This window comes from Mustela erminea, chromosome 20 (genome assembly GCF_009829155.1).
Source record: "Mustela erminea isolate mMusErm1 chromosome 20, mMusErm1.Pri, whole genome shotgun sequence".
Classification (NCBI taxonomy): domain Eukaryota; kingdom Metazoa; phylum Chordata; class Mammalia; order Carnivora; family Mustelidae; genus Mustela; species Mustela erminea.
In genome coordinates, this window is record NC_045633.1 from 38,208,158 (window position 1) to 38,234,137 (window position 25,980).

The following is a 25,980-nucleotide window of genomic DNA, read 5'->3' on the forward strand; positions in this document are numbered from 1 at the left end:
ATCCCGGATTTCCCAGCTGTGGCAGGGTTGGGGGCCCTTTGCCTCTCCTCCCCAGGCACCAGCATGGATTTTGGCGCAGCACTAGGGCCGCTGCGTTGCCTTTGTGTGCCTGTCCGTCTCTGGACTGTGAGACCCTTTAGGATGAGAACCACAGCTCCTTCTCGCTGCTTTCCCAGCACGCCGCTGAGTCACGGTCAGTGCTGATTATTCACTTAAAGTGCACGTGTGCAAAGATGTTTTTTTCCTACTTCATCCCAGGATGGTCTCGTTGTACATATTTGGGCTTTAACACTGCAGTTCTTTTGGTTGAGGTCTCAGATCTTACCGACCTCTGCTAATCAGCATTGAAGTGTCCTGGTGACCAGGGCGGCCGTATGTCTGCACACTGGAGCTTCCCTGTGGGCCAGGCACACCCAATCGGGCTCTTCTCTTGGCTGGCGCATTCAGAGGTTGAAACCAGGATGGTCGAGTTAGAAGACTTCTTTGAGTGGGGGGTCATACCCTCTGGCCTTCCAAAAGGCATTTTGGAGACGGCACGCTGGCATCATTTGCTTTTCTTCTTAGCTAACAGTCGCAGGGCTCGGAGAAGTCCTGTGTTTCTGGAAGATAACATTTCTCTGGTGTTGTCGAGGCTCCAAGTCAAGTAGCCAGGAGACACCTTGTTATCACACAGCTCCACGCTGGCCCAGGCTTCCTTACTGGAACAGCACCTGCCGTTCCCACAGCTGTAGGGAGCCTTCCTCATCAGAGACAATGCTTGTTTTGTCCCCAACCAGATGGCTGCAGTGTGACAGCATTTGCTCTGTGGGCCTGTATTCACAACTGGGTTGTGGGCTCACATTCTTCCTTGTGTGTTTTCAGCCCACGGGGAGGAGAGATTCAGAAGGAGAGTGTATACCCTTACACGAGACAGTGGGAGAACCCCACTGAAAGCTTCAGAGGCTAACTGGCTGTGAGAAGCCATGATGGAAAAAAATGCAGTAATGACAACAAAAACACTTTGCTGTTTTGAAATAATTTTCAATTCATTAGAAGTTGCAAAAATGGACAAAAGTCTTAGGTGTTTTCACTCAGTTTTTTCCAGGGGCTACCATCTTGCAGAGCTCTAGTCCTCAATCATGACCAGGAGGACATTGACTTTGGTGCCGTCCACAGACCTTGCTCTGATTTGACCGGTCGAACATGGAGGCATGTGTGCGTGTGTGTGTGTGTGTGTGTGTGTGTGTGTGTGTGCGCGCATGTGTGCAGGTGGTTCTGTACAGTTTTAGCACATGTGAACATTCCTGTAACCAACACAATTAAGGTATAGAAATGTGCCAGCACCACAAAGCTTCCCCGTGCTCGCCTTCAATACCCACACCCGACTCCCACCCCCATCCCTGACCCCTGACAACCACTGATCTGTTCTCTGTCCTATAGTTTTGCTCTTTCCAGAACGTTCTCTAAACTGAACTCTACAGAATCTAATCCCGGTGGTTGGCTTTTTACACTCAGCATGGCTCCCTCAAGATCAGTCCAAGTTGCCGTGTGTACCAAGTTCATTCCTTTTGATTTTTGCACAGAGATCTATGATACGGCTTCATCACACTCTGTTCCCCCTTGGGCCATGGGAGGACATCTGAGTTGTTTGATTTGGGGTTTTTACCAATAAAATTTCTATCAGCATTTGTGTACAGATGTTCGTGTGAAAATATAGGTTCATCTCTGTGGGATAAATGGCTCAGATGCAATTGTGGGGTCTTAGGATACATGCATGTTAATGAACTTTTTTGGTCATTCATTCCAGTTGTATGATATCCTCTCTTTAAAAAGTTTGATTGACTTTTAATCCTCCAACCCGACCTCCAGTGGAAGAAAAGTTTCTGTTTTAACCTTGATGACCATGACTGTGGCACCAAAGGGAATGGTTGGGTTCTACAAGAACAAGTTATCAAGAAAACTTGTTGAAAGTTTTGCCTCATGATCAGACTCAGGGTTCACAGTGATGGGAATCAACAAAAATGCTGGAGGGTCCGACCCAACCCAGGGACAACAGTAAGGCTGAGCGGGGGGAGAGTCAGACCCAGGCATGCCGAAGTGTTTATGAGTGACCGGCCACCTCCAGTTCTTCGGGCTGCCTGGAGAGAAGTAGAGCTGGGGAGGTGGCTCAGAGTCGTGTTACAATCCCGCTTCCTCCAGTGGAGAGGGACAGGCCCAGGGGACTCCTAGGGAAGGAAATGGTGCTTTAGTATATGTCGAGTGCCCTTCCTTGGACCTGCCAACACTGTCTAGGAGGGCAGGGGATAGAACCACCCTGGCACAGCTCCAGAAAGGAAGGGGGCTGGGCAGACAAGCACACCACGGACAACATCTCATGGGGATTCACACTTAGGGTTCCTACAAGTTGGGGAAATGAATGAGGTCTTTGTGGCCCTCGAGTTGGCCCGTGAAAGGGCTTTGGGACATCGGGAAGCAGGAGGAAGCAGCAGTGGGAAGAAGTACCCAAACAGAAGCAGGGAGGCGTGGGGCCCACGGAGGGAAATGTGCGTATGGGATCCCACGCGCAGGAACTGGTGGGTGGACCGGAGAAACTCTCCGTCAGGTTCGGAGAGCCCTGCAGGGCCCCAGGATAGGGAGGTGAGTCTTCGACCTTCGCTGGCCCTGCTCCGCGGCCTCAGAGAAGAGGGAAGCCCGGGCTGCTGGAGCTGCACAGCCTGGGATGGAGGCCGGCGAGCGTGGAGGTGGGACAGAGAGCGGCGCGAGGAGCCCCGGGGCTTGAACTGCGCTCAGGAGCTGCCCAAGGCCATGTTCACCGTTGTTCCTCCAAGAGCGGTGTTCAAGCTTTGACCTTATTTTCCTGCGGAAAAAAATGAGCCGGGCACGTGACGGGGGTGTCTGTAGATCGCTTCAGCTTGAGTTCTGGTTCGCTTGCGCTTTGGCCTCAGGCCGTGTTACGGGGTCTGGAAAGGCCTGTGACCAAGACCAGCCCCAGGTCTAGACCGGACCTTTGCTTGCTCTCGCCCTTAGGGCAAGAAGGCTGCCTTCAGAAGGTGGGTCCTGGCTGATGCCCCTCGTTGCCTGCTTTTCTTTCTTTCTTTTTTTTTTTTTTTTAACCCTTTATTTATTTATTTTAGTTTTAATTAATTTTTTAAATTTATTTTTTATTTATTTTCAGCATAACAGTCAGTATTCATTGTTTTTGCACCACACCCAGTGCTCCATGCAATCCGTGCCCTCTATAATACCCACCACCTGGTACCCCGACCTCCCACCCCCCCCCCAGCCCCCTCAAAAACCTCAGATTGTTTTTCAGAGTCCATAGTCTCTCATGGTTCCTAACACCCGAGGGAGGGCAGTCAGCTGCCTGGCCTCAAGGGGGTCTGCTAGGCAACGCCTCCTCGCGGGATGTCCGGGAATGCGGGAGGGTTTGGTACAAAGACAGAACGGGTGTCCTGTGGCAGCTTAGGACCAGGTGTGTCTCTGCCTCCCCGGGTGCCCCTGACCCAGTGTAAGTGCTCCCAGGTGCTCCTGGCCCTGGGGCGCCCTCTCTTCTGAGTTCTATCCACTGTCACCCTCTTTCCGCATCAGAACATTCCAGCCCCGTGCAGCCGTCGCGTCTTGTGCGGCGCCGTTCCTGCCCCCTCTGTTACGCCTGCTCAGGGCCTGTGCGTCCCGCAGATGGTCTCCTGGGGCAGCGGAGACACAGTAGGTTCTGTGGGGCTTTGGGGACCCTAAGACGAGCTGCTCTTCACAGAGCGCTTGCGGGTCACCTAACTGTCCGACGGGGGTCCTTTGCTGTGAGCACGCAAGAGCAGCCCCCTTGCGCCTGCGATCCGTGCTGCCCTTGACCGGGGAGACTCCAGGGCTCTGAGCACAGAGTCCCCAAAGGCTAGAGAAGGGTGGGTTGACCAGATGCCTTGCTCGCTCGTTATGCCGCTCCTGGCTGCCACCAGCGTTGAAAGAAAACTGGAGGCGACCCAACACCAAGACCTGACCCCGTTCTCTCCAGGGCTTCACGTCTCTCATGCTCTGCTCTGCTTCCCCCCGCCCCTGCCCTTAATGACCGTGACTTTTGCTATTTCGAGGAAAATTTTGCCGGCTTCAGAGCATGCAGAATCAATATCGCAGTAAATAAGAAACATAATGAAAAAAACCACACTCCAGCCTGTAGACAAATTTTATCGCTTAAATTCACATGTTATTATTAGAATCAGCTGCGACTGCCAGACTTGCCACGGCCTGTTGTTGGGGGCAGGATCGGGGGTGCTCTCCTATTTGGGGCAGCTGCTTGGAGGCACCACCTCTGGGCTCTATGAGTTTCCCTGTTGCTCTGGGCTACTTGTAGGGTTTTTCTGTTTTTTCTTTAAAGGTGAAATTTAAGTGGGGACAGCAGAGGCGAGGACCTTCTTAACAAAGGGATTGGAAGCAGGGGCGGCTTTCCTTTTCAAAGCGCCTCTCATGAATGCACAACTCGGTGTGATATATTTAGTGTAACACTTTGGTATATTTTGTGCCTTACATCTCTTTTCTTGCTTCTTTTCCTCTTTCGCGTTCTTTAGTCCTTGCTTTGATCTCGCTACGGAATAGCCTTTAAAACGCTCTCACACACAGCAAAAGCATCCTTTTTAATCTCCCCCATTCTTCCGGAAGTTTTCTGCTCCCGCCTCTTTTTTTTCTTCCCTCTTTGCTCCCATAGTCAGAAAATGCATTATTTAAGTCACAAAGCTGAGCGTTGCTCGGAGAATAAAATATGCATTACCGCTGCCTTCTGTATTATTTCAACCTGCACTTTAACATGCTCACTTCCTCTCTGCGGATGTTGGCAGGGGCTGGGATTTCAGAGACAGGCAGGGTCTTGCAGTGGTGTGGGGACCGTGGCTCATGTGTCACTCCTGTCCCTTCGGAGTCCGGTGGGACTGTCTGGAGATGCTCCGTGTTCCGCAGGGTCTTCTCTATGCCCCCAGCCCTTGGGAGCCTCCCCAGCAGCCCAGGGGCTTGTTCTCTGGGGAGGACCGACCGCCATTCACGTACGGGTGCCTACAGAGGCAGGTGCCTGCCCACAGGGAGAGTGCGGGCGCCTCAGAGTTACCGAGGGGGCCGGTTCTGGGGCAGACCGGGTCAGGCCCCTTCTTCTTTGTGCAAGGTGCGCTCCCTGCTTGAGCAGACCAGGGACTTCGGGTCTCACAGCCCAGCACCCACAGGGACCGGAGGCGGAGTGCCGGGGGGATAGCCCGTGTCGCTTACAAAGCGTGACTTGCGGCAGGGACCTTACTCTCTGCGCTGCAGTTTGCTCCTCCATAACGTGGGGATAGCAGCACCCCTACCCCACGTGAAGTCTCAAGGGTAACAAGAGTTGATAGACCACAAGCAGCAGGTAGGTGGCTTCGCGCCAACAAGTATGAAGTGTTAAAGCAAAAATACAAAACAGGTGCCCGAGAACACAAAAGCCGTGCAATGTTAGAAGTTGGCAGATTAGGTCATTCTGTCACTGACTGCGGAAGGGGAGCGGATCCGGACAGCATTGGGGAGCATTTGACGGTCAGAGGACGGTCTTAGCAGTTTTGGCATCGAGATGCTTCGTCATAGACACAGGTGAGCCTCGTATGTGAAGTGTTCAGAAAGTCATGATTATTAGCAAAAAGGAGCTTGGAGCAAAAGGAACCCCCATGAAGTCAGGCTCACCGGGGCGCACTCACCGTCAAGCTGAGAAAACTCGTGCGTTGGGACCTCGCGCGTCTGCATCCCCGCTGACCGCGCGTTCACCCACGGTTTACCCTGAAGCCTGTGGGCTTTTGGGAAATTTATGAATAAGAGATTTTCTTTTTTAAAGACGGGGCGGTGGAGGGCGGGCAAGCTGGGCGTGGGGCAGGGTCGAGAGGGAGCCAGAGAGAAAATCCCAAGCAGGCACCACACACAGTGCAGACGGTGACCGGGCCTGACCTCACGACCCTGAGATCGTGACCTGTGCCCACATCAAGAGTCGGACACTTCACTGGTTGAGCCACCCAGGGGCCCCAAGAGACTTCCTTTTTCTTAAAGAGGATCCTCCACATCTTAGAGACTCTCCGTTCTACAGAACCCAGATTTGTTTCTGGAACTTCCTATCTCCATCTGACAGATGAGAAATCCACCTCCTGCACGACCAGATGACCAGGATATGTGACCAGGTTTCTCTAACCCCCCCCTTTTTTAAATTTTTGAAGATAATGTTTAAACATGCACTGTTGGTTTTTGTAGGGCCACTTTCTTGTATTTAGCTGGTTAGCTGTTTCAGGCCCAAAGATACTCGCAGGCATACCCGAAAAGCCAAGTTTGAAGTCCATATTCTGTGTTCTTTCTGTGGTACTGTAGGTGATTTTTACGTTAAATCTCATTAAAAAAGACCCTGCGGAAATGTAGGGCTAGTCATAACAAGTAACTCTGCTAAAACCCCATGTTGAAGACCGTGATTTTTCTGCTGAGTGATCTTAAAGTCCCCCGGCGTGGTGAGCTGGGAGTTTTCATGAGGGACGGAGGGCAGGCTGGTGTTGGGGGGCCTGGGAGTCTGACATGGAATCGAGGGCTGGATCCTCTCCTCGGAGACCAGACCCCCCTTCAGGGAGCCTGGAATTGCTGTGGGAACAGCCTTCCGGTCGACTACATGACCAGAATGAGGGTCAGAAAAGCAAACTGACGGCAAAACACAGAATCCGATCTTCAGGGAGGCCTCGGCGTTCAAACTCACCTCAGCACGGTCCCTCTCCTCCTTCCCCAGCTCCAACCCGGGCTTGTCGACCACACGGTCACCCGCTGTGCGATCCCGTTTATACGCAATACCCAGAAGAGGCAGGTTCACGGAGACCAGAAGAACAGGGATCTGTGGTCACTAGAGGCTGAGGTGGGGGTCAGAAGTGGAGAGCGACTGCTTAACAGATGCAGGGTTTATGTTTGGTGTGACGGAAAGTTCTAGAACTAGATAAGGGGATGGTTGCCCCACATCGTGAATGCACAGAATGCCACTGAACCGTACACTTAAGAAAAATAAAACGGTCAATCTCATGGCATGTGTATTCGTCGCACTGCAAACAGTGAAAAAGAATCCAGCAGTGCTTTCCAGAAGCCTTGGGTCTGTGCGAGAATTGTGTGGAGTGACCACAACCCTCTACTCACGCCGGCTCAATTAGAAACTCTTGCAGTGTGCCCGGAACCCTGTATTTGCACAGGCTCCCAGGTGATTCCCAGGAAGGCACCGCATTCTGAGAAACGCTGCATTTGAGGCAGGCAGTTTTTGCTTTTTGCTTTTAACTGGAACACGCCGTATGTGCCCTTTTCTCGTCCCAGCTGTCACAACACATGCATCCCCAGCTAGCGGCGTGTCCAAAGCCCAGCCGCCGCCGGCAGGGAGAGGTGGTGGTTGTGAGTGGCTGGGGTGGTGGCGGTGGCACCGAGAGGGGCAGAAGTGATGTTGGTGGAATCGTAGCACTAAGGGCAATAACACGAGGAGCCTGGGGGTGAGAACAGAAGCCCGAACCTGTGCGGTCCTGGGCAGGGGGCAGACCTAATGGCCACGTTGCTCTGTGCAGGGCTGACCAGCAACGGGGACTCAGTTTGGGAATCGGCAAGACAGACCCTCGCCGTAGAGACTGAGATTAGCCTCAAGGAGCTCCATCTCTCTGAGGAGGCAGGAGAAGAAGGCTCACGTCGTGGGAAAAGCAGAGACGGGGCCGTGACCCCCCGGGATCGGGAGCATCTGCTCCGTGAGGAGGAGGCCCGTTCCACGCCCAGGGGCTGGTTCACAGAGAGGGCGTTGTGGAGGTGGTCACCGCCGGGCCCGAGCTGCTCCGAGTGTGCTCTCCAGGCCAGCAGCAGCCACAGCCCCTCGGAACTTGTTAGAAATGCGAGTTCTCTCCGCACCCCAGACCTACCAGGGATCCTGACGCGCGTCCACCTGTGAGAGCACTCCTCCACCGGCGCTCACACTGCCTGTCCTGAGTCGCCGTTCCTGGGGGGAGTACTAGAACGTTCAGGAGGCCTCATCCTCGAGACACAGCAACCACGTGAGGGTTGAGAGGTACAGATGTGACTCGGCCCTGGACAGCGTGGCCACGTCCGAGGTCACGGCTTGTGGCACCAAGGCTCATGGACTGGCTCGAGAGCAGGTAGAGATGAGTTCTGAAGGCCAACGCTTGCCTCTGAGTGAGGCTTAGACGCAGGACCGGACTGCTGCTTTATTCTCGAAAATCCCTGAAAGCGCAGGCTCTAGCTATAATTCTGTAATAATGATTCCGCCGTAGTTCTCAGTCTCCGTGACTTTCTTCTTGCCGGTATATACACCTTAGGCCTGGATGGCAGGTGTCTCTTTTATCGCTACGGCGAAGATGCGTGTCTCTTCTGGTCCCTTCCGAATGCGGGTGGCGTTTCTTCTTTCCTCCCAACCTCCCCAGATGCTGTTTACCGAAACGTTAAGAAGTGCAGAGATTGCCGAATGACGCTGGGCCAATTTACTATTAGATTTGATCACATTGGAAGGTCAACGCTTATTTTTGCCGACGTGAGTTTTGGTTGTTTTTTTTTTTTTTTTCCCTCTGAGTTTGCTGATGAGAAAAATCATACGTAAATGGTTTATCTTACCGTTGTTGTAACGTCCGAGCATGTTTCCTCTGTTAAGGATGATGAAAGGTCTCAGGTGGCGGGGGGGCATTTCTGACCACGGCCCGGCTGGGAACGGGCTTCTTTCCCTGGTGGACTTGTGGGCCTTGTTTTTACATGGTTAATTCGTAGGCTCTCTTGCTTTCAGGCGATTTCCAAATCTCAACACCCCAGTGCCTCAGACTGTTAAAACTGTGCTCCACCAGGGTTACTCGTTTCTGGAAGTTTCCGGAGCTTTCCCTCTCACCCAGTTCTCTTGATGCGAACCTATCCCTGCGGGGCACAGCTGCTTCCAGAAGGGAATTCCTTTTTCTCTCTGGTCCCATCAGGAGCCTGCTTGCTGACTGGATCTGTGAGCCATCCTCAGGTCTCCGTGTGTCTAATGCATTTGATTCTCCTGCCTTTGGATGTTGGGTTACGCTCTGAGGGTAGGGACTGTGTCCGTTTCAGCCGTGCAGGCACTCTGTATGTATCTGTGACATGAAGGCACATGGCCTCCTTTTGAAGCTCTACCCGTGACAGGCTCTGCCCCACGACACTGCTTGGAGCCAGCCTTGTTCCCGGCTCTTCTTCCGGCCTCCCGAACGCGCGTGTGTCCCCAGGTGCCGTCCCAAGTCTGCGCTCCGTCCCTAGAGTCTCTGGGCTCTTTCACAGTGTCCTCTCTCACCACTGTGTTCCCAGTACCATGTGCCTCTGTCCTCACCTCAGGGTCGCTGGTTGGTTCAGCAGTCTGCCTGACGTCTGCGGGCATCTCACTGTCCCCAGGTGGACTCAGCAATGTGTTCTCCGACTTCTCTCCTTTTTCTCTTTTCTGGTTCATGACCTCTTCCCAGTCTCCCAGACACTAGTGGTTTTGTCGCCTGAGAAGACCCAGTGCCGTGCTTGGGCATTTCGCTGTGTGTTTATGTATCCGGGGACGTTGAGAATGCATGTCCAGAAGCTGCCATCCAGTGACCGGACAGAGTGCCCCTGGGGGTCCCAGTCACCCGGCAGCGAAAGGGTGACAGTGTCTATGGGTGCCTGGAGTAGAGCCCAGCACTCAGCATTCAGGATACTCTCCCTGCACTTATGGAGAGTCCCCAAATTCCTACCGCCACACGCCGATCCTAGCAAACGGGCAGGTTTCCCACCACGCCATTCCGTGGGTGAGGTACCCGTGCGCGGTCCCAGCATGTCCCTTCCTCCCCTGCCCGCCCGCCCGGCATTCATGAGGAAAAGTTAAGACCCGGGCAGGCCTGGCCTGCCCCACGCTCTTGGTCAGAACTCTTGTTATGAGAAGTGTAATGAAGACGGGAAAAATCCCGCCAACATTCAGTCGGTAGAGGTTTCTAGAAGCTCAAAACCCCGTGTATTTGGTTATCCCTCTCTCGTGGTGAGTGAAAAACAGAGGGTCCCCACAGCCTGGCCTCACCTCTCGCCAGCGCTGGGATGAGGGCAAGTACTGGAGAGACCAGTTGGTGACGTCACCAAGCACAATAATTCTCCAGGCTGTGTAGTGTGCCCGGCATGCGCCAAGAAAGCCCTGTGTGTTTTGAGCTCAGTGGTTCTCAGTGTGGTTCCCCATACTCCAGCATGGACACCGCCCCCCACCCGGGGTCTTGTTAGAAACACAGACACGCAGGCCTCACCCCCAACCTTCTGAAAATGGGACTGTGGGGGAGGGGCCGGGCAGTTTGTTTCAGGCCCACCCCCCCCGTGGTGCTAATGTGCCCCCGGTTTGAGAGCCACTGTTCTAACCTGCAGGCCTGTTCCCTTCTGGGGGCGGCTTCCTCGGGCTCCGTGGTCTGCTCTGAAGTCTCTGTCCGCGTGCTCCACGGCTCTGCAGACGGGAAACTCAGGGTTGAGCCTTCACACTGTGACAGCGACCTTGCTCGGCATTCCCTCACAGGGACTCATTCCGTCCCCACCACACCGCTACGGGGCCCATGCTGTGATGATCGTCCCCTTCCGCAGAGGAGGAAATTGAGGCCTGAACTGATTGGCTAAAGCTCCCAGGGCCACTCAGGAGATTGGTGGCAGCTCTGGGTTCCGAATCCCAGGCGGCCCGACTCCAGTGTTGAAAAACCCAAGCACATGCTACTTTTTGTTAGAGGGTCAGGCCCCTGCCCCACCCAGATTCCCACTTTTTCCCCTTCCCAAACAAATACCCCCTCCTGGTGTTCGTTTGCTTGGCCGCCATAACCGAGGACCACAGACTGGGCGGCTTGACCAGCAGTTCTGGAGGCTGGACGTCCAAGGCCAAGGTTGTGCGCAGGGTCAGTGTCTCCCAAGTCTCCCCCGCAGCCTGCAGAGAACCACCTTCTCTTTGTGGGTGGCCCCCGGTGCCTCCGAATCTCTTCTCAAAAGACCACCAGTCATGCTGGATTCGGGCCACACTAACAAATTAATCACCTCTTTCAAGTCCGTCTCTGCAGATAGGATCACATCCTGAGGACCTGGGCTGGGTAAGGCTTTGACAGGTAGATTCTGGGGAGTGCACAGTGTGGCCCATCAGATTCCCACTCCCTCACCATGTGGGCATTTGATAGGAACCGCTCCATGTCTCCGTGCCATGGAGACGCCCCCCTCCCACCAGCTACACACCCCGGCCTCTGCAGTTCTTCCCGGGTCCCGTGGCAGCATCAATTCCCGGGACGACACCCGTGACCTAGAGAGCTCAGCCTCTACCTAGGCTCACATCTGTGGCTTTAATTCCCCAAAGTTGCTGTGTATAACGAGGAAGTGAGGGTTCTACACGACATCTGTAAATATAGCCTCTTTGGGTTTCTCTCGAATGGCGTCAGAGGTAAGAGTGTCTCTTGAAGGATGGTTTGTGGCCCGCTTGTGTGCTCCCCAGCCCACAGTGATCCGTAGCAGCGTCTCCAAGGCTGGATCCTCGCGGTGTGCAGACCTGTGAGTGCCCTCCCCTCCCCCTCCATCTGGCGATTCTCATGTACAGAAAGGGGTCAGCTGTCCTGTCTATGGGGTAGACATATTTGGTGCGTGTCTTAGCCCTAACATTACTCAGTGTGTGACCTCAGGACAGGTCAGCTCCCCCAAGACTGTTTCTTCATTTGCAAAGTGGGATGAATCCAGGTAATTAATGGAATCAATCTAGCTCCCTCCTAGTTGCTGTAAGGATTAAATTGGATCATATAAATAACACACTGTATACCACCTGCTTGTCGCAGAAGGGAGGCTGCTGGATCTCTGGTAGGGCAGCACTTCTGCTACTAGGCAAAGATTCCTTTGTTAAACTGAGACCACAGCAGCAATCTTGTTAGCTGTGCATCTGGTGCGTGACTGTGGGACTGGACCACCCAGGACACGTACTCTAAGAACCAGTGTGTGCGCTGATGAGAAAACGTGTTTAGAAGTTGAATAACATGACCCAGGGGATGGTGGGAGGGGAGAAATGCTGGCCTAGAAAGGAGGAAAGGCCACAAAGAGAAGCCACCTCAGAAGGCATCTGCTGGCCTGGAGCGGTCAGAACGTTAAAGCCCGATGTGGATCCTGTCCAGCTCTATGGCTTGGACGTGGGGCGAACACGGCTGTTCTGCATTGGCGTGTCGGCACCGTCTTCCAACGCTCGTGCTGAGCCAGTTGTCTCCTGACTAACTACTAGCATGTCCACTTCTCTGCCTCTCGAGCTCCCTGAGGATCCGCTGGCATCACAGTGGGTCGGACGCATGGGTGTCATGACGTGTTCATGGACCTTCTTGCATTTTATCCTTTGCAGAGGAGCTGAAGGCCCCCCTGGAGGAGTACGTGCACAAGCGCTACCCCGGGCTGGTGAAGGTGGTGCGCAACCAGAAGAGAGAGGGCCTGATCCGAGCTCGCATCGAGGGCTGGAAGGTGGCCACGGGCCAGGTCACTGGCTTCTTTGATGCCCACGTGGAGTTCACCGCTGGCTGGTAGGTCACAGGCTGGACCCCGGGGCACCGAGACCCACAGGAATGTGGTCAGGAGCAATTAGAATCTGGGAGGTGGAACTTTGCCTGTTTCCTCTGGGGCTGCCAGAACAATGGAGAAGGACTGGTTGTTAGTCTGGGACAGAACGGGGAAGCAGGGACAAATGTGCCATATCCTCTGTTCTTCATTGTGGATATCACCGTCCCCATCATCATCCAAATGCCCGGCAAAACGTTAGGTTAATTGCCAGAACTCAAGATAATCCTTGCTAAGGGGACAAGACAGCCATATGTATTCTGTTCTCCCACTGGCGTGTTCCCTTGTCTGAGGATGGTTGAGTGCTGTTCGGAGGAAAGAGATCCATTTCTAATGCTGCCTACTCAGGGAGAGCCTCCTGGAACCCATGGGACCATCTGTGACATCATATGCAGGAAGGGGAGGGTTCATCTCTACAGATGTGGCCCCCAGGGGTTTCCCAGGTGGTGAAACGATCGATCTGGGAGAAATGGGGGGTGGGGAGCCCCAGGGAGAGGAGGCGGCTTGGGAAGCAAGACTAGCAAAGCATCAGAATGCCCAGATCCCTCAGTGAGCGCTGACAGTGGGTTAGGACTTCCCAGCTGAGAAGAGCCGTCATGTGATTGCTGCTGACTGACCACCGGCGACAGAGCAGCGTAGAGGTTAAATAACCTGTGCTCGGTTTGTTGAATTACTGAGAAGCAGAGTTTTCATCTCACAAATCATGTTTGTAACGTGTCGACTCACGGGCACCATCTTGAATACACGTTGTTCACGGTACCAGATTGGAAGAGCCACCGTCCCGTCACCACTGACACATTAAATCATTTCTTCTCCTTCATTTGCAATAGACTTGAGAATCTCTTTAATGGCCGGATCAGAGAATGGCTACCCGCGCGAGCCCATGAAGACTGGAAACGGGGTCAGGGCTGACCCTGCCTCCTCCAGGTGCACATAGGTAGCTGGTGTCATCTCAGACACCTGTTTCCTTCCTGGTGTTTCTGCCAGGTGACACACGGCAGTGTGCTTGCCGCCCTGACCTCCCCCATGCTTCGGAGTTGTTTATATCTCATAAACAATTCTCAGATTGTGGTCCCCAGACCAGCAGCAGCATCTGGGAACTTGTTCGAGAAGGAGATCCTTGGGCTCCCCCGAGGCCTCTGAAATCAGAAGCTCTAGGGGTGGGTGCAGCGATCTACTTTAAGCAGCCCTCCCCGTGACGCTGATGCGCACTCAGGGTTGAGAACGGTTGAGCTGGAAGCCACCCAGCAGATGAACTCAGATGTTCCACGGGAACTTCTGGCCTTTCTCGCCCATCCTTGCCTCCCTGTTTCTTTTCTGTCAAAACTGGTGGCTCTGCCCATGTCTCTCTTCACTTGATTCTTCCCTCCCGGTTATGTCACTCACCCAGTCAGCCTCTGGCTCTCATCAAGCTCTAGCTCTGCCTGGTTTTCCCTTCTATTTTGAACGTCTGCCCTTTCCCCTTGGCCTTGACCCCACTCCCCCACCTCACACCTTGCACCTAAACTTGCACAGTGGCTGCCTGAGTCATCCTTTCGACAGATATTTCCTGGGTGCCTGCCACGGTTCCAGATGGGGTGACCAACTCTTCAGGTCTGCCTAGTGCTGAGGGATTTCCCCAAATGCAGGACTTGCAGCAGTAGAAGTCCTAGGCAAGCTGGGACAGTTGTTCATTCAGCTGGGGTTCAGAATCGGGCAGGACTCAAGTAGCCCGTGGTCTACCTGGTCTCTGTGCCAGCCTTAGCCCATCACACTCAGTTTCCACATGTCTATCGGAGTGACCTGTAGTCCCTGGTGGTTCCTCATTACAAGGTAGACACTGTGTCTCACCTTTCACTGGGTTATGCTGCTCTCGTAATTTCCAACCTCAGTGATTTCTGACGACAAAGATTTTCATCTTATTTGGGAGCCGGTCAGCCACTGCTTCTCCGTCTGGAGCTCTTCTGCACACGTGTTCTGCATTCTGAAACCTCAAGGAGGGTTTTGTTTTGTTTTTCCCTGTAACTTAAAGTACCTTGCTAAAGTCGACGGAATTGGTCATAGCAATTTTTAAAACTGGTGTTAGTTTTGCAATTATTAGCCTAAATGTAGTACAGAGAAACCAGGACATTTGAGTTCAGTTGCTTGGAGTCTGTAGCTTAAAAACAGCTTAACTTTGTACAGGTTAACATGTGGTCACTTAGTAAAGTCCTTCTGAGACTCTTTCTTTTTTGTTTAAAGAGTTAGAATTTGTTCTCTCTTCCTGGAAGGGAGCACTGACATTTAACAGCCTTTAGGCTGTCGTCCTGTATACATAAAATGGAAATCTGGCCATAAGAGGCCATGTGGGAAAGGAGTCGTGATGCATTTTATTTTATATGCCAGTGTACTTGATTGTGAAGAGAGCAGAGATTTGATTCAGGACTCGTGGACACTTGTACTAAAATGCCTTACGCTGTTAACCATGAGGTCTAAAACAGGAATTGCTCGGGGCCGGGCGGGGGAGGGGGGGTCGGACCGTGTAAGTCTACCCTGGTCACGGGCTAATGAACAGTGTGAAGACAGCCACTTCGAGAAACCCCAAATTAAAAAAAAAAAGAAAGCAAAAACCAGTCTGTAGGCGAACAATCTGATCGTTGCTAAAGTGAGGCTGTTTTCACCTATTGATTCGATGAAGTCCTATTCGCCGTCCCGATGGGCTACGGTTCTCCCAGTGTTTCAGATCCAGGTGTGTTAGCTACAGGCTGTGGGTCTGGGGAACGCCAGAGAGTCGTGCTGTTACCTAAGAACGCGACTAGGAGGTGGGTGTTCCTCAGCCAGAGCAGTGAGTGCCCGCGAGGGGGTGAGCGAGTGAGCGCGGTGGGTCCCCCAGAGGCGGTCCGCGAGTCTCTGGGCCTCGGAGGCTGCGTCCCGGCTCCGATCTTCCCCCGAAGACGCCGGTGGACGGCAGCGCACGGGCCGTTTAAAAGTGACAAACAGCTCAGTATTGAAACGGGACACCCGTGTCCTGTCTCTCGGTCTGAAGCAACAGGAAGCAGAGCTCTGCCGGGGATGCCCCGTTGTTGTGGCTCTGCGGGTTTCTGCTTGGATGTGACGTCGTCTCTTCTGCTCAGACCCCGTTGTCCAGAGCAGGTCCCAGATGACGGGCTGCGGGAGGGAGGGCGCCGCGCTGCGGGAAGCACAGCCGGCCGCCCCGTGGAAGGTAGGGTGTGCCCGGGGCGGGCTGTGAGTAACTGGGAGCAGGCGCATCTTTGCCCGCACACTGGGAGGTCACCCCGCAGCATCAGAAGCGTTGGTGGAACAAAGCCGCCTTGCCCCCGAGCTCAGAAGCCCAGCACAGTGGCAGGGGACTGATTGCTTCTCTGCAGCCACCAGACCAGCCGGGGGACCCTGGTCCCATCAAGGACACGGTGGAGCTTATGGGCAGGGCGCGAAGCCAGGCCATCCAGGTCAGAAACCCCGGCTCTGCCACCGGCTGGCTGTGTGGCCTGGGGCAAGCCACGTAACCTCATTTGTCCGATGCTGATCATACTGTCTACCTCCCGGAACCTTTGTGAGGTTTCCATGAGTCGCCCTGGCTCCTGTGGGACGCCTCAAATGGTGCCTGGTGTGTAGTAACCGGCCCATAGCTATCCGCTGCCATTAGCTCGTGCAGAAAAACTGTGTGTGTTCTAACAGTGGCAAAGGCAAGGTATAGTCAGGGTGACCTGATGAGATGGAGAAGATGGTCCAAGAGCTGAGAGGAAGGGCAGAGCCTTCCTACCAGGAGAAACCAAGGAAGGCTTCCTGGAAGAGGTGGCACTTGATCTGGTAAGACTCCATAGGTAACTAGACTTCCTGCCAGTGGCCAAGGGCGTTCCTTCCGGGAGGAGAACCGCGCTTGGAGGGGTGAAGCTCTGAAGCATGTCTCGAAGCCCCGGCGAGTCAGTCCCACTTGGCTTCAGTCTGCGTGGTGCGTGCAAAAGCACTGGGGGCAGTAAATGGCCCAGGGTATGTTTTATTGCTCATTTTAAATAGAAAGATGAGATGAGCCAACAGGTAATTCAATAGCTGGAAACGAAAAGAGATGGGAAGCAGGCCGAGCGTTCTCATTATTCTCCAAGTAATGCAGAGGAACGGTATTTTCACTTGACTCTTTTCCAAAGCCGAGTGCTGTTCTGAGCAGGGAGAGTAATGCCCTGGCTTGCGAGAGCCATCTTTGCCTTCTCGGATCTGGGAAACAGCCCTTGCCGACGTCTGCCTGAGAGACACACACTGGTGGGGGAGCCTGACCACCTGCTTTCTCCTGAGTGGGCGGGGCTGCCCCTTGACCCCCGAGCCAGGTCCCTGCCCTTCTCCCGCTGTAGCCCTGAGGGGCCAGGCTGGCTGGGAGGCAGGACTCTGCCTGCCTTTGCATTTAATTAGTTCTCTCCTGCCACTGCTAACCAATTCAATTAGATCCCTTTTAAGAAATCAATTAAATAATCAATTAAAACAACTGAAACAGTCACACACACCGAGAAGCTAGTGAGATGCTTATTAAAACCAGGCCATCAAGGGCAGAAGTGACCCATTTTGGGAGAGAAAATTCAGCTCCTGCAGAAGAAACAAGAGATGTCAACCAGTGCCAGAGGGGAAATGGCAGAACTGGGAAGCCTGAGTGCGGTGTGCCTGGTGAACCGCGTGGAGTCCGGCGGCCTGGCCTCGGCCTGTGCTGTCAGCACAACACACAGGCCTGGGGCGTTCGTGGGGAGAGGCCCCCACGTTCTGAATTCTTGCCCTGGGTCTCTCGGGCCCAGGGGCCAGGGGCCAGGGGCCAGGGCGTGGGCCACACGGCACCGCCTTCCAGAGCGCGCTCCCAGGGGCATGGTCCACTCCGGGCAGGTCGCTCATATGCCTCAGTTTCCACCTGAGCCTCAGCCCACCCAGGGCCGCCACCTTCGCCATAGATCACTTCTGTGCATTCCACGTGGGGTGGGGGTCCATGCCAGTGGGGGGGTGGGCGTGCCACAGGAGCAAGACTTTACTTCTCCTTCCTGTGTTTCAGGGCCGAGCCGGTTCTGTCCCGAATCCAGGAGAACCGGAAGCGAGTGATCCTTCCATCCATCGACAACATCAAGCAGGACACGTTTGAGGTGCAGCGGTACGAGAACTCGGCCCACGGCTACAGCTGGGAGCTGTGGTGCATGTACATCAGCCCCCCGAAAGACTGGTGGGACGCCGGAGACCCGTCTCTCCCCATCAGGTCGGTGCAGCCAGCTCTGGAGGCTGTTGCGTCCCCAGATCCCAGGGACGCGGGAACCCGGAGGGAGGGAGTGTAGGCGGGGCCACCCGGGGTGGCCAGCAGTGGGCAGAAGCCACTTTGGGACTTGACGGTGTCTTACTGTCAGGGCTTGCTGAGGAAGCAAGAAATGCCTTTGTCTTTAGCTAAAGGTTTCAGGTGTAGCTTATCAAACGGTGATACGGAAAGATGGAAATGTCGGGAACGTCCGCCACCTGTCATCCATCCTCTGTCTGATGGTCTGTGTCCAAGAGCTTGGCCTGTGACGTTTGCGGGGTGGTCATTCCCGTGGCTCTTTCATACCTGCAGCCCTCTCTCCCCTTTTGGTGATGTGAGAACATGGAGAAAACCGTATTTCTGTGACACTGGAGGGCCTTTGTGCAGCCCCGTCTGACTCTCGCCCACGTCCCACCCTGGTGCCCACGGAGATGAGGGCATCGGTACCCCAGAGCGTGCCAGCCGGGAAGCTCTCACGTAAGGGGTGTTGAGTACAGCGGGCTGACGCTGACGCCGTACTCCCACGGCTGCTGTGACAAATCACTACCGGCGTGGTGGCCGGAAACCACGCAGATGTGCTCGCTGCGTTCTGCAGGTCAGAGGGCCGGAGTGAGCTTTCCGGAGCTAACGGTGTGCTCAGCGAGGGGTTTCTTCTGGAGGCTGGCGGGGAGCATCCCTTTCCCTGCCTTTTCCAGCTTCTGGAAGTCCTGGTTCCCGGGTTGGTGGCTCCGTCACCCCCTGGTTCCCGGGTTGGTGGCTCCGTCACCCCCTGGTTCCCGGGTTGGTGGCTCCGTCACCCCCTGGTTCCCGGGTTGGTGGCTCCGTCACCCCCTGGTTCCCGGGTTGGTGGCTCCGTCACCCCCTCCTTTCCGCTCTTTCTTCATCACACGCACGTCTCCTCCCTCCGAAGTTCCTGCCCCCCTGCCATGCGCCCTTGTGATGACATTGACGGCCCGTGTGCATAAGCGAAGGTAATTCTCTAGCCCACAAAAAGACCTCATCTGCAAAGTCCTTTTTCCCACGTAAGGAAACGTTTACAGGTTCCGGAGATTAGGATGTGGATTATTTGGAGGGGAGGAGGCGTTGTCCAGCCCGCCACAGAGGCTGTTTCTCACCATGAGACCTGAGTCATTCGGAACTTCTGTGAGTTTTGCTGAAGGGCCCAAGTGGCTTCAGACCTTCAGGGTTCTGTCTTCAGTTAGGACAGGCGGGAGACGCTCTCCTACCTTGGCTGGGTTTTCAGGCAGTGTCTGTTGATCTAAAGGAGGGGGCAAGAAGGAGTTGTGGGCTAGGACGAGGACTTTCGACAGGTGGTTCTGAAGTTCATAGTTGTCACATGTTAAATAACAAAGTTGCCTCGTGTTCTCTTATTTTCCTGCCCAAACTGAGAGCTGAGGACCTAATCGCTTTAGAGTAGGGCTGCCCTGGGTGGATCTGTGCAACAAGGAAGGCGATGTTTTGGGCCTATAACTTCCTGCACCAGAGAGGTCCTGTGCCTCAGTTTCCATCCCAGTCTCGATGTTCAGTGCCGTGCTGTAGGGCCACGCTCCTGGCTCCTTGCAAATACTTACGTACACTCATCAGTAGGGTGTCACCTGGGAGCAAAGCACAACCTTTGGGGAATTTGAATTTAATGGTGGACTGCCCCCTCACATCCATTAGGGTGGTACTGCCCAACAAACCAACAAGCAGAGAGGAACAGGTGTTGGCAAGGACGGAGAAACCGGAATCCTTGAGCACTGCTCGTAGAAATACCAAATCATGCAGCACGAGAGTTCCTCAGGAATTTCTAAAAAACAGAATTACCATGTGGTCCAGCAGTGTCACATCTGGGTACGGACCCAAAAGAGTTGAAAGCAGCCTCTCAGAGAGAGAGTTGCACACCCGTGTTCCTGGCAGCACTCACTGACAACAGCTAGAGGGTGCTGGTGACCCAGGCGTCCCCCGACGGATGGAAGGGGATAAAACGTGGGGTGTACATGCAACGGAATATCACTCAGCCCTAACAAAGGTAGGAGGTTCCCACTTAAGCTACAGCATCGGTGAACCTTGGGGACATCACATTAAATGAAATAAACCAGTTACCAAAGCCAAATCCTGTATGGTTCCACTCCTGTGAGGTACCGAGCACGGCCACCGTGGTGGATCGGTGGTCGTCAGGTGCTGGGAGAAGAGAGGTGTGGGGCGTGTTACCCGACAGTGACGAGTTTCGGTTTTGCAAGATGGAAAGCGCTGTGGGGTCGGGTGCAGAACAACATGGAGGAACTCAACACTGCTGAGCTGAACACACATGGCACTTCCTCCCTGACCTCCGGCCGCCACGGATACGGGAAGGGGGCTGACGCGGTGCTACCCCAGAGGCGAAGCAGTGGGAGCAGTGCCGTGCGGTCAGGTGCCCAGAAAACCGCTATTCCTACATATGAAAGGCACCATGCGAAAATGTGGCTTGTATTTTGTGAGTTACGGTAATATTAGCAGATGATTGATGCGCGCTCTACAGAGACTCAAGAAAACAGAGCTGTGACCGTGAGTCGTTCATACTGCCTGTATCTCTGACGCACAAAACAGAATCAAATACCAGCCGTCTCTTCTTCATGGGTCACAACTGACGAAATGCGTAGTTTGTTAGTGGCAGATGGAGCTATTGTTGCAGGACAGAGGTTTATGGCCCTTCTGATGGTGCCGTGCAGACACTAGGATTTCTTGCATGTGAGGACGTGGTCGTTTCTGCTCCCCCACGGTGATCCTAATGCTTCAGGAGCAATGGTTTTATTTTGGGGAAGGGCGTGGTGGGGAGAGCATTTCCCCATCCGCACGGCGCGGCCCGGTGAGCCGTGGACGCCGAGTCGTCCCAGGTGACGACATAATACAGGAGATTTTGCATTAAGAAAATTTATATCCTTAAAAAAGAGGAAAATGTGTACCTTTTCTGTTTTACTTCTTTCCCTTTTCTTCCTCTATAGGTACTTTTTCTCCTGCCTGGTAAATGGTTTATTTCCATGGTTTTCCATTTGTTCTCTGCCCTTCTTTGTGTCCACCAGAGCCGCTAGAGCGGAGAGTGGGCCGGTGCCGTGAAGCAGAGCAGAGTCTGGGTATGGGGGTGGGGTGCGGGGGCTGAAGAATGCATTGCCCTCCCCACAAGAAGGCAGCTGCTCCCAGCCCCAGGGGACTGTGCTAGCCGGGGGGCAGGGGGCTGGCCTTTGCTGGGTCCTCAGACTTTGAAGAGAACACACAAATCCAGATCATTCCATGAAGTCTCTTGTTTTCTAAGTATTGGCCCCCAAATCCCTCTTTTTCGACGCTGTGCAGGAGACTTTTGTCATTCCCAGGACAGCCATATCCCTGCTTCTCACACCGGGAGCCTGGGCACCTGCGCTGTGTGGCGTGACCGTGGGACTGGGGGGTTTGGGGAAGGGTTACTCGGAGCTGCAGGAGAAGCATAGTTAGGCTTTCCGGAGAAGCATAGTTAGGCTTTCCGGAGCTTGAGTTAAGCCTTACAAGGTCCCCGTGGCCTCCACTATGTGTCACTGCCCTCTGCTGCCGGGACTCTGCAGGGAAGGACTGAGGGCCCGGTCCGGCTCTTGCCTCGCAGAGCAGGGTCTCACGTCTTTGTATAAGCCCTGATTTTTCTCCAGAGTGACACTATGTCCAGGGTCACATCGGTAATGTTTCTGAGTCAAGGACCTCTTGCCTAAGCTAATGAAAGGCATAGATCGTATCGACCATGAACTTGTCTGATCGGACAGAACTTTTCATATAATTTCATAAACTTCGTGAGGCCCGAATGGTTCACAGGGCTCCTGTTACGAACCAGTGCTGCGTTCCTACTTGCCTCTCCCAGTCAGAGAGCCTCTCTCTACCGTCTTTATCGCCCACCAGACCGTAGACCTATGAAGCCAGGAGTGTGGCTGGGTCACGGCTGCGGACCCCCTGCTCACCTACTACCCGGCACTTAGTCATCTGCTGAGAATCTTTAGTGAGTGACCGAATGGGTGAGTGACAGTTGAGGCTCTGAAGAGCCATCCGCCCTAGCAATTAGAGAGAGAGTGACAGTGCCCAGAGGTCCTTTAGAGAAAGACAAGGAGAGCCTGAATATTTCTGGGGTGGAGGGAGCCTTCGTAAGGGAGACTGACAGGTCTTGGTGAATGATCAGAGATGTATGAGGACAATCGGGGAGCAAGAGATTTAATAACGGGAAGACCCGGAACACCACTGGGTTTAAGGAATCAGCCCCTCGTGGCCTTGCTGAAACCGTTTTAAGGGAGCATTCGGGTCCGAAGCCAGCTGGCAGTGTGCGGAGGGACGGACGGAGCATGAGGACCTTGGGAAAGCGAGTGAGGGGTTTGGGGCAGCCTGGACTCGGTTGGGGGAGGGTGGAAGCTGCGGAGGAGGGTAAGGAGAGATCAGGTGATGTGATTTTAGGAATGGGAGAAACTGAGCGTGCACCCCAGGGCGCGGGAGAGCAGAACTCCTGGGTGTAATGCCCTGCCCTGATGGAAACCCCGGTAGGCCTCGTGACGTTTCTTATCACTCTTGGGTTAGGCAAGTCCTGGGGCCACTTACGTCACGCATCAGCCTCAGTCCCCTATGGATATTGTCCCATCTCCTGTCATCATAAAAACTTGAACCTCCTTGAATTTAAGAATGCTTCAGGGCACCTGGGTGGCTCACGGTTAGGCGCCCGACGCCTGATCTCAGCTCAAGTCTTGATCTCAGGGTGGTGAGTTCAAGCCCTGTATTGGGCTCCGTGCTGAATAAGATGTCCTCCTGTCCCTCGCTGACCCTTTGCAGTAGGGGAGTGGCCTGTCGCTCACTCCTCTGTCCCGCGGGAGGTGCGGAGGAAGGATCTTCCCGTTGCCCAGTGTAGGGCCGGGCAATCTGAGCCTCGATCCTGCTTTATCAAGGCGGCAGGGACGCTCGCTCCTTGGGCCTCTTCCCGTGCTCTCTCCGCCTCTGGCTTAGCGTCCGCCCCGCACCCTCTAACTGCTGGGGTCCCTGTACTGCAGAGCTGCCTTTTACTTCCAGGTAGTTAATTCATAAATTTACATATGCATATGCATTTTAAGCACTTATTTTTTTCAAGCTTTCCTGAGCGATGATTGACAAACAAGAACTGTGTGTACTTACTGGGGACAGTGTTCTGGCACAAAATGGCTGCCGAGGTCAGGTCAGGGAACGCGTCCATCACTTTACAAAGTCACTGTCTTTGCAAGGTGGGGAGCCCTCAAGATCTCTTCCCTCGGCTGACTTGGAGCATGCGGCGGTTACTAACAAGCGCAGTCACCGTGCTGTCCTCCGATCTCCGGAACTCCCCGGCTTGAGGCTCCGTGTCTGCTCCTTGGCCCAGCGCCTTGCCGCTTCCCCCAGCCCCGGCCCCCGGCACCGGCTGTGCTGATCTCTGCTCCCTTACGAGCCCCGTACGCGGGAGCGGTCACTCCCTACCTGTGTCTCTCCCTCTGGCGTCAGACACTCGGCAGGACGCCCTCAAGGTCCATCCGTGTGTTGCAAACGGCGGGATTTTCTTCTTTCTCCGACACGTCACGCTTTCTCGGTCCAGTTCACCCATCGACGGACACGTAGATAGTTTCTGTGTCTTCTAGGGTGCGATTCTAGGCCTTCCTTTTTTTCTGTTTTGCTGACGATTTTATTTAAGGTGGTAAAGCGCACGTGACACAAATTTTACATGTTAACCATTTTATGGTATCGGATTCAGTGGTGTTCCGTGCGCTCGCACTCCTGTGCACGCATCAGCACGTCCTGCCCAGTTCCCTCCCCAGCAGACACTCACCCCTCCCCCTCCCCACTGCCCCCGGCCCCACCCCCGCCGCGCCCCTGGCAGCGGCGTCTGCTGTCTGTCTCCGGACGTCCTGTTCCGGATGGTTCGTGCGCGCAGAACCGTACAGTCCCGGGGCTTGTGTTCGGCTTCTTTGACATCACCCAGGGTTTGCGAGGTTTGTCTGTGTTGTGATGTGAGTGAGTAGTTCCCTCCTTTTCTATACCGAGCTTTAATAATGGCCCTTTTGAAAGTGGTCACGGGTCAGCATTTGCTCTGGGTCCCGTGTCTGCGTCCCAGGAGTCACACACTGAGAGGTGACACCCCGGTCTACCCGGGCTCCGCTCTGCTTCACAGGCCACTTTCCCTAACCCTGCGGCAGGAAGGAGGGAGGGTGTTTTCTGCTGCCGGGAGCCCTGGCCATCACGCTTGGGTCAGACGGGAAGACCCCCTGCTCCGGGGGGAGCACCTCACCCTCGGGGAGCTCTCCGCACACATTGTCCCCTGAAGGCCACTCCCGTACCAGCTGCTTCTCAGCTTCCGACTTTGGAACTCCTGCCCGATCTCCCTGAATGTGTCGTCTGTTGCTCGAACGTCCTCTTCCCAGGTGAGGACAGGAAGACTGCCCTTTAAACACTACGTGCAGGGGCGCCTGGGCGGCTCAGTGGGTTAAAGCCTCTGCCTTCTGCTCGGGTCATGATGCCAGGGTCCTGGGATCGAGCCCCGTGTCGGGCTCTCTGCTCAGCAGGGACCTGCTTCCTCCTCTCTCTCTGCCTGCCTCTCTGCCTGCTTGTGATCTCTCTCTCTGTCAGATAAATAAAATCTTAAAAACAATTTTTCTAAAACATTTCTAAACACTACGTACAGTTGAAGCCACGGCACAAGGAGAGGGAAGGTCTGTAGACACAGCAGGGAGGGAGGGGCTGGTGGGAGCGGAGGACCCCGGAGTTCGGGGACGGGTCAGGCCATGAACTCAGATGGCGGTTTGGTCTTGGAGAGCAGGAGGAGAGAGCTCATGGTTTATGACCACGTTCTCTTTGGGGAAGAGGAGGAGAAGTCACCCTTAAGAGTGGGAGCTAGGCCTTCGTGTGGGAGGTCATGGGAAAGTGATAAAGGTCTGGAGACTTTTCCAGAAGGAAAGAGAGTGGGTGAGCCAACCAAGGACAAAGGCGTTGTTGACGGTGGTTTGGGGGATCTGGGAACATCCGACAAATCTCCCATGAGAATTCCTTGACAAAAGAACTACTATGAATTCAGTTGTACTTGGATATGAACTCAAATTTTATGATTTGTAGCATTATGTCCTCCTATCTGGAAACCAGTAGCAGATAGGGGATCTCGTCGACACAGCCTGGAGACACCCAGATTGGGTGCGTCCTGAATTCACAGAAACCTCACTGAGCTCAGCAGCCTGCAGAGAGGTGTGTAGCTCGCAGCGTGGCAATCGCTCATCTTTCCAGTTCTTTCCAGCTGTAAAATCCGAGAGTTTTACCAGGAGGCCGGGGTCTCCGGTGGCACCAGAAATGGGCCATTTTCCAGGGCACTGCTTCTGGGGGCTGTCTGCGGTTGAATGAGGCATCTTCTGGGCGGTGCTGGGGGTGCCCGCCGGCTCTGTGCTAGGTGACCCTGTAATTAGTGGCATTACTCATTAATAACTAATTCAGGCTGATGATTAATAATTAGCCATCCTAAATCCAACATATAATTTTAACATATAATTATAAGGCACAGGAACCATTAGAGGCTGTTAGTTGAAAGGGCTGTCCTGGATTTGTGTGGCTGCTGGTGTCTCAGATTCTATACACAAATGTATATAATGGAAAAGGGTTTTTTTCCCCCTTCCTAGGGGAATATCACTGGCTTACACACGGGGAAATCCTTACATGGAAAACACGATTTTTCTAGACTTTTAAACACAGATCTCTTCCCTAGGCATCAGCAAATGTATTTTAGGAACCAATTTTGTGCTCAGCCTTGTAGGGACTTTAGGGGGACAGGGTCGGTGAAGGCCGTGGTCCTCCCAAAGGAGGTCCTGGGCTGGTTGGAGACCCGGGACCCAAGTGGGCACAGTTGCATTTAAGCACAAGGAAGTGTGGCTTGACGGGAGGGGGGTTAGCTTTGTGAGCAGAGCGGATGGAGGGCTCATAAAAACCGTAATTAATGTTGGAATCTTCCATGTGCCGGGTTTTAATCTTATGCTGTACACACTTCAGATCCACCTACACCGGATGCCCTTGGAAGTGAGTATCATCGTGGTCTCCATTTCACAGACGGGGCGAGCACTTTACTCAGGGTCACGGGCTTAGTGAGAGAGAAGCGAGGAGACCAGTCACGTCGCCCAGAGTCCGGACTCTTCCCCATGGTGCTGTCTCTCTTGGAAAAGGTGGGACTTTCTGGGCCTTGCAGGCTGACATAGCATGTGGGAGACAGCACAATT

General features: G+C 54.1%; 1 protein-coding gene across 1 annotated transcript in view; it reads left to right on the plus strand.

The window, feature by feature from the left end:
- Window positions 1-25,980, plus strand: part of GALNT17 (polypeptide N-acetylgalactosaminyltransferase 17) — a 415,614-nt gene that overhangs the window by 205,497 nt on the left and 184,137 nt on the right. Inside the window, exons 4-5 of the mRNA XM_032328265.1 lie at window positions 12,326-12,500; window positions 17,540-17,737. Of these exons, the coding sequence (XP_032184156.1) occupies window positions 12,326-12,500; window positions 17,540-17,737 (373 nt within the window). The remainder of the gene's footprint in view (window positions 1-12,325; window positions 12,501-17,539; window positions 17,738-25,980) is intronic.